Raw genomic sequence first — 8,319 nt, forward strand, 5'->3', positions numbered from 1 at the left:
CCGCGAAGCTGCCTCGAGGGGCGGGGCAGGGAGTAGCTCCACTGCCTAGCCCAGGGTGGGCAAGGAGGGCGACTTTAGTTTGCGCGGTGCGGACCGCCCGGGCCTAGCTGGAGAGTCACGCCTCCACTTGTCGACCGCCAAGCCGTGTCAGCTCGCTCCTTGCCCTGCACTCCCCAGCGTGCAATTCATTTTTGGTGGTGGTGGGGGGGGGGGTCCAGAAAATAGACTGGAGCGGGAGAGAGCAGCCAAGAGCGGTGGGGCGGAGACTCCACCGCCCCCACCTGTCGGCGGCGGGTCGGGGGCGGGTCGGGGGCGGGGCCTGTCCCGTAGGGTCCGCCCCCGGTCCCAGAGCTCAGGGAACGCGACGAGATATAAGGCAGCCGGAAACAATGCGCCTGCATCTCGCGCTCCCGCGCGGATCCCGGGAGCGTCCGGGCCGCCGTGCGCGAGCGAGGGCGGGGGCGCGCGCGCGGGGGGCGCGTTCTTGAGTGCGGGCCGCGCGCTCGGTGGCGCGCATGTGCCTGTGTGCGGGCTGCCGGGCTGCCCCGAGCCGGCGGGGAGCCGGTCCGCTCCAGGTGGCGGGCGGCCGGAGCGAGGTGAGGCTACAGGCGGCCGAGGGGGGGCGGGCTGCAGGCTGCCTCCTGGGCACAGCGCGCCCCCGCCCGGCCCGGCCGGGCCCTGGGAGCTGCGCTCCGGGCGGCGCTGGCAAAGTTTGCTTTGAACTCGCTCCCCGCAGCCCAGTCCGCGCGCTGTGAGCCTCTTCCTTGGGCACGCCGACCCGGGGCTGGGCTTCCCGGGACGCGAGGGAAGGGCGCGGGCTGCCAGCCGGGAGGTTGGGGAGGGACGAGAGCCTGGCAACCGGCTGTGCTGGCGGACCCGGGGACGCCTCCCTCGGCCCGCACCCCAGCCAGCCGGTCCCCTTCCCTCCCGCAGGGAGCGGACATGGACTTCGACTCGTACCAGCACTATTTCTACGACTATGACTGCGGGGAAGATTTCTACCGCTCCACGGCGCCCAGTGAGGACATCTGGAAGAAATTCGAGCTGGTGCCGTCGCCCCCCACGTCGCCGCCTTGGGGCTCGGGTCCCGGCGCCGGGGACTCAGCCCCTGGAATCGGTCCCCCAGAGCCGTGGCCCGGAGGGGGCGCCGGGGACGAGGTGGAATCCCGGGGCCATTCGAAAGCTTGGGGCAGGAACTACGCCTCCATCATCCGCCGTGACTGCATGTGGAGCGGCTTCTCCGCCCGGGAACGGCTAGAGAGAGCGGTGAGCGACCGGCTCGCCGCCGGCGCACCCCGGGGGAACCCGCCCAAGGCGCCCGCCGCCCCAGACTGCGCTCCCAGCCTTGAGGCCGGCAACCCGGCTCCCGCTGCCCCCTGTCCGCTGGGCGAGCCCAAGACCCAGGCCTGCTCGGGGTCCGAGAGCCCAAGCGACTCGGGTAAGGACCGCCCCGGGCCATCTAAGAGGGGGGCACCCCAAGGGTGGCCAATACTCTGTCGCTGTCTGAGGTCAGGCATTGGGTCTTCGCAAGCCCCGCGGCCACCTCCCCCTTTCTGTAGCTGAAGCCGCCGGTGTAGCCCTCAGCAGTGTCTGTCTGGCACGTGGGTGTGTTAGTAAACAGTTTGAAGAAGTGGCGTGGGAGCCAGCGTCCTTTCGATGATGATTGGAGCCCCAGGGGACAAGGGAGACAGGGTGAGGCTTAGCGCTTAGGGAGGACAATACTAGGATTGGACTGTAGGGGATTTCTTTCCTCCGGAGGCTAGAAGGGTCTCTTAAGGGTTACTCCAGGCTTGAAGTTTTTTGTTGCTGCCACTTTCCCTGGGAAACTCACACTCCCTTAGGGAGAGGAAGCTGAGGAGCCTTTTGTGCAAAGCCAAAGCCTTCACCCTTTAAAAAATCTAGTCTCCTGTCTGCTTTACTTTAAAAGGGCAATAATGCCCTCCCATTGCACCTCCCACCCCTTACCATTTGTACACCACACAATCACCCACAGATAGGTAGCAGAGCAATGAATGCTCCCCATTAACAGATGGGAAAACCGAGGCTTGGAAATAGGAAGTCACTAGAAGTGAGCCCCATCTTTTGCCCAGTCCTCCATTGCATCCAGGCACTGCTTCCTTGGTGTTTCGAGGGTCTTCATGGTAGCATATCCTAGAGGGGCTACACTTTGCTTTGTTGCTTTGGCCTGAGTTGGAAAGGTGTTCCTCTAGCTCCCTCCTAATTTTACCTGTGGGCTCTCTGTAGCTACTTCCTTGCATTCAACAAATGTTCCCTGGCCGCTGAGTGGTGCCAAGCTCTGACTAGGTGCTGGGGTCACAGGTATGGAGCTCCAGCCTCCTCCCCCATCCTTGGATGCAAATTTAAACCTCACTAAGTGCAGACTTCAGCATCCTGTTCTTAGCCTCGCCTTTTAGACCTCTACCCAGGAGAAAGACTGGAGAGGGTGCTTTTATAGGGTGCCAACTGACTAGCGTCAGGTAAATCAGGATCTAGAAAATTTGCCATAGCTTTTAAGAATAACTTTTACATGACCTTTTGAGAGGGAAGTGGGGAGTGGGTATGGAAGTTGTCATATACTTGCGGGGGCGGGGGGGGGGGGATAAGGATAACAAGAAATTAAAAGTCAATTTTCTTTTTTTTTTTTGGTCCACTGTGTTAAGGTCATTTTTAACCTGCTTGCTTTCAACACCAAGAGCTTGTGTTTGTTTGATGGCTGGAATGGGAGTTTGAGATCAAGAAACCAATAAAGATATATCTCTACAAAAGCTGATGGAGTGGTAGAGTGGAAAGAGCATTGTTTGGGGACTTTGGAGATCTTAGTTTGAGATTCAGAACATTACAGAGGTGATGTGTGGACTGGGCTGGTCTGGATCTCAGTTTCTCCCTCTGCACATAAGAGGGTTGGACTTGATTGTCCAGCGGAGGGCATTTTCCTGTCTGGGTAGAGTTAGACCATCTCTGGAAAGAATGGTGCCCTACATTATTTCTTCCTTAAGAAGAACCTTACTAGCTATGAGGTTTAACACTGAAATATTAAAAGTTTGGGATGTGGGAAAGCTTCCTGAATCCTTTTCTGACTTGCCCTTTAACCTGAACCTGTTTGCAAGCCACTGGTTCACTCACAGGCCACATGGCCCAGAACAAAATGCAACAGATTGCAAACAATGAGGGGGGGGCGGTGGGGAGAGTGACTGACGGCAAGGCTCAGCCAATAGGGGTTAGGGGCTGGGTAAAACAGCATTCCAAACACAGCTTATCCAGCCAATCACAGGCTTTGTGGCCAGGAGGGCTGAATGGTCAGGTTTTATTAATGGAGAAATAATGCGATTGTCCACACAATGGAAGCCTTCCTGACAAAGGGGCTCAAGGATCCTGATATGCAAAAGAGGCCGAGAGAACTGAGCTCTTCTGTTGTCAGGCTGAAATGCACGAAGGTGGCCTTCTGTGTGGGGGCTGCAAAACGTGAGGCAGGAAGACTTTCCCCTAATTGCACTCTCCTGGTTGGGTAGCCTAAGAGACCTTTGAGCCAGGGAATGACGGGGGCATGTCCAGGCATCTCCAGGTCTCTTGGTGTTTTGGCCCTTGTACTGGGACATTCTGTTGCTGCTCAGTTCCCTGCCCCCGGCACAGGTCGCTTGGAAATGGTCGCTTGTACCTTTGTGAAGTTCCTGCAGCTTTTTCCGACCTGCTATCACAAATCCAACCCTCTTCTGGTCCAGGGAAGGGGGTGGGGCAGGCGACCTATAAATGATGGATGACTAGAAACCCATTGAAACCAGGAGCAAAATGCTCCTGAGAGAAGCCCTTTCCCTCCCCTCTGTGGGTGAGGAGGGATGGGTTATATGTAGCCCTCCCTTCTCCAAATCTTCAGCTGAAAGGGATGGCAGAATAGAGAGGTGGGGGAATAATAGGATTTATAACTTGTGAAAAGTAACAATTCCCCAAGTGCAGACTGTGCTGGGCAGGAACAAAGGGCAGCTCGGCCCACAGACCCCTCATTTACAATTCTGATGGGGCATGAAAGAGCCCGACTGGGGAAGATCTTTATAGCTAAACTTTGTCCCAGGCCGATAGCTCTTTCTCTCCATCCCCTCGGTGGGGGAGGGGAGTGCCTGTGCAGACTGGGGGCTGTTGGCTTGGGTCTGCCTTTTGTTCTTATCTAAGCCTTGCTGTGCAAAAGGAAATTGGAGAATATTTTCCTTCTTGCTTATTTCCCCTCCTTTCCTTCATGCTGCCCTTACTCCACTACAAATGAATCAGTTGTCTTTCTCCCCATTTCAATTTGTTTATATCTAAATGGGGGAAATGTCCCCTCTTTTCCCGAGCCTCAGCATAGGGTGTGTGTGTGTGTGTGTGTGTGTGTGTGTGTGTGTGTGTGTGTGTGTGTTTCTCATGGGATGTGTTTCTTCTCTGGATCTCTCTTCTTGGACAGAGGGTGAAGAAATTGATGTTGTGACAGTGGAGAAGAGACAGTCCCTGGGCGTACGGAAGCCAGTCACCATCACGGTGCGGGCAGACCCGTTGGACCCCTGCATGAAACACTTCCACATCTCCATCCATCAGCAGCAGCACAACTATGCTGCCCGTTTTCCTCCAGAAAGCTGTTCCCAAGGAGGGGCTCCCGAGAGAGGTCCCCAAGAAGAGGCTCTGGAGAAAGATGCCCCAGAAGAAAAGGAAGAGGAGGTAGATGAAGAGATTGTGAGTCCCCCACCTGTAGAAAGCGAGGCTCCCCAGTCCTGCCACCCCAAACCTGTCAGTTCTGACACCGAGGACGTGACCAAGAGGAAGAATCACAACTTCCTGGAGCGCAAACGACGGAATGACCTCCGTTCTAGGTTCTTGGCCCTGAGGGACCAGGTACCCACCCTGGCCAGCTGCTCCAAGGCCCCCAAAGTGGTGATCCTGAGTAAGGCCTTGGAATACTTACAAGCCCTGGTGGGGGCCGAGAAGAGGATGGCCACGGAGAAAAGGCAGCTCCGATGTCGGCAGCAGCAACTGCAGAAGAGAATTGCGTACCTCAGTGGCTACTAAGTGACCAAAAAGCCTGACTGCTCTGTCTTACAAAGACCCGAGTTTATTTTTTAACCTGCCCTCTCCCCCTTAGTAATTTGCACATTTTGGTTACGGTGGGACAGTCTGAACGGTAGATTCCAGAATGCAGAGCAGCCGGTGCACACACTCTTAAGGGCTTGCATTCTTGGAAACCTGGGAACCCAGCTCTCCCTCTTCCCTGACTCAGGGGAGCACTGGGTGCTCTCTGGCGCCTTTGGCTTCTCAGGCAGGCAGCTGACTGAGGAGCCTGGGGTGCCTAGCTCACTAGCTGGGAAGAAAAGCCTGACAGATGCTATGCAACAGGTGGTGGACGTTGGGGGGGTGGGTTCCAGCCTGCATGAAATCTCACACTCCGGATGAGCTTTAGGCTGGGAAAGGATGCTCCCACTGGTGTCTCTGGGGTGATGCTAGGACAGCTGGGCCCGGACGCTCTCCCTGAGGCTCTTTTTTCCAGGAGACACACGAGCTGTCTTGGGTGAAGACAAGCTCACAGACTTGATCAACATGGACCATTACCTCACTGTCAGACACTTTACAGTAGCTGAGGAGTTGGAAACCTTTAATATATATGTGTATATACATATATATGTGTGTATATATATGTATATACACATATATACATATATATATTGTGATGTTAGCTGACACCCCTCCTCCCACTCTAAATGCTGCGACCTTGAGAACATTTAAAGAGCTTGGCCTCTAGATTCTTTGTCTCAAAGCCCTCTGGGCCCTTTCCTCTGAGGGAGAAACCATTCTGTCCTCACAAGGGACTTTTTTGTTTTCTTCTGCCTTTGTTATGCAATGGGCTCTCCAGCACCCCTTTCCCACAGGTCAGAAATATTTCCCTAAAACACTGGGAAATGGGTCCTAGCCTGCGGCCTGAGGAAGGCTTGGAGTCCTGGCTGTGAACTTGTGATCTGCCCAGGTGTTTTCCGTCTTGGAATCTTTTCTCAAGGCAGATGTCAGGCACATCCAGAGGGAGAACTATACCACTTCCTCTTTCCTACTTCCCTCTCCTCAGTCTCTGACTGGTAAGTCTGAAGTTCTACTAGAACCCTGCAAACTGTCCTAGTGCAACTCCCAAAGAGCTTGCTGGCCCTGCACCCACCTTGGGCCCCTTGCCAGCCTGATATGAGTCAGATCTGTTTCCCAGAGTCCGGGCCTTACTGCAGTTCTTGCTGGGAGAGCTGCTGGGACTCATCCAGTGCTCCAGAAGGTGGACTAGTTTCCTGCTGGGTTCTAAAGGAGCTTCCAGGAGCTCTGCTTCGCTGACCATGACGGATTTTGCCCCAGGTGAACAGCCCATCTCCAAGTGGACTCCAGGTGCAGCCTCCAGTTTGGAAAGACCTCTAACCCAACAGGTGTCATGTGGGCAACTCAGGAGCCCCAAAGCCTGGCCTGGAAGAAAGATCAACCCCTCCAGAACTCTGCCCAGGGCAGCAGGTGCCTACTGGCTGTGGTTTTGAAAGGGGGGAGGGGGGGCGGGTAGAGCACTGTCTGTGGCTCTGGAAAGCCAGCTGCTACTTCCAAACTTATTATGCACAGTGGTCTGTTTCTGAGGTCGTTTTCTGGCCTCAGAGAACCCCAGTGGAAATTTGGAAAAAATCTCTCTACCTTCTGGAGTATGGTTTTCGGGAGCCAACTGTCTTCTGGAACTGTCTTTGGAGAACAGGTGGGACGTAGGTTACTGATGTATCACCTGAATAGCTTGTGTATAAGCTGCTGTTGGGTATTAGGCTGGGAGCAGTGGTTTGTTTTATTGTTTTGTTTTTTTTTAATACTGTATTTTTGTATGCCTTTTGCAAAGTGGTGTTAATTGTTTTGTACAAGAAAAAAAAACACAAAAAACTCTTGGGCAATTCTCCTGTTGCAAGAGTCTGGTTTATTTTGAAAGGCAAGTTTACCTGAAATTTTGTATTTAGTTGTGGTTATCAATTGCCTGATTTTAAAATGTTGCCTTCTGAGACCTCTGCTAATAAAAGATTTCTCAAACATGTCAGAGTGGGGGCACCTTATGCCAACCAAGTCCCCCTGAGCCAAGGAAAACAGTTTCGGGGTAACCACCAGCGATCCAGAGGGTTGCATTTCTCTAACCATGTTGCTAACCAGGTCATTCCACTTTGGGTTCCTGAAATGCCATTTCAGACATGTCTAAACAATGTAGGTTTGGTCCGTGGTGTAGTCTGTGAACGTGGCATTCTCTTGTGAATTGCAAAGAGGGTTGAATTTGAGCTTCAGAAGGTTTGAAATCCCAGCCCCACCACTTGCTCTGTGCCTTTCAGCTTTACCTTTCTGAGCCCTAGTTTCCTTATCTGTAAAATGGGGATAAATGCTCCTGCCCAGGGGGGTGACAGGTATTCATGAAGTAGTAGATTTTAAACCCCTTTCTTTCTTTTTTTTCTTTTTAATGTTTTTTAACATTTATTCATTTTTGAAAGGCAGAGAGAGACAGAGCGCGAACGGGGGAGGGGCAGAGAGAGAGGGAGACACAGAATCTGAAACAGGCTCCAGGCTCTGAGCTGTCAGCACAGAGCCCAACGCGGGGCTCGAACTCACGGACCGTGAGATCACGACCTGAGCCGAAGTTGGCCGCTTAACCGACTGAGCCACCCAGGCGCCCCTAAACCCCTTTCTTAAAGTGTGAAGCCTTATATTCTTTTGGGTGGTACCGGGTTCTTACCTTGGTGGTATGATGACCATGCAGGATATCTTAAAAATTCGCTAAGATTTTGTGATGTAATACGATTTTTTTTTCTTTCTCCCTCAATTAATGAAAGCAAATGAAGGCTCCTCTTCCCTCCCATAGTCTTCCTAAACTTGCCCTACACGCAGGAGGGGAGAATTGAATAACAGCTGTTCCTGATAGAATACTGCCTATGTCAAAGCACTCTGCCCCCTCCTTCATGTGACACCACGACCAACTGTGTGACAGGGTTACAGAAGACGAAACTGAGGTTCTTTTTTTTTTTTTCCGTAATAAATATTTATTCATTTTTGAGAGCGACAGCATAAACGAGGGAGGGGTGGGGACAGAGGACCCAAAGCAGGCTCTGTACTGACAGCAGCAAGCCTGATGCGGGGCTCAAACTCATGAACCATGAGACCATGACCTGAGCCAAAGTCGGACATTCAACCGACCAAGCCCCGCAGGCACCTTGGAACCTGAGGTTCTAAAAGCAAAATAAAACTCGGGGCACCTGGGGGGCTCCGTCGGTTGAGCATCCAGCTTCAGCTCAGGTCATGATTTCGCAGTCTGTGAGTTCG

General features: G+C 53.5%; 1 protein-coding gene across 1 annotated transcript; it reads left to right on the plus strand.

Annotated features, from left to right (window-relative positions):
• The first annotated feature begins 381 nt into the window (after positions 1–381).
• On the plus strand, positions 382–6,521 carry MYCL (MYCL proto-oncogene, bHLH transcription factor). The gene is made up of 3 exons (XM_047085752.1): positions 382–596; positions 934–1,438; positions 4,433–6,521. The coding sequence occupies exons 1-3, from the start codon at positions 516–518 to the stop codon at positions 5,029–5,031; spliced, it is 1,185 nt and encodes a 394-aa protein (XP_046941708.1). The 5' UTR covers positions 382–515; the 3' UTR covers positions 5,032–6,521.
• Positions 6,522–8,319: the final 1,798 nt, after the last annotated feature.

Source organism: Lynx rufus, unplaced genomic scaffold, assembly GCF_022079265.1.
Source record: "Lynx rufus isolate CCGP_SWC_20201006 ecotype Redwood Valley unplaced genomic scaffold, mLynRuf1.p SCAF_2, whole genome shotgun sequence".
Lineage (NCBI taxonomy): Eukaryota > Metazoa > Chordata > Mammalia > Carnivora > Felidae > Lynx > Lynx rufus.

Coding starts and splice junctions, on each gene's coding strand:
- MYCL (XM_047085752.1), top strand. CDS start 516: ATGTGCCTGTGTGCGGGCTGCCGGGCTGCCCCGAGCCGGCGGGGAGCC. Junction 597..933: donor TGGCGGGCGGCCGGAGCGAG/GTGAGGCTACAG, acceptor TCCCTCCCGCAG/GGAGCGGACATGGACTTCGA. Junction 1,439..4,432: donor CGAGAGCCCAAGCGACTCGG/GTAAGGACCGCC, acceptor CTTCTTGGACAG/AGGGTGAAGAAATTGATGTT.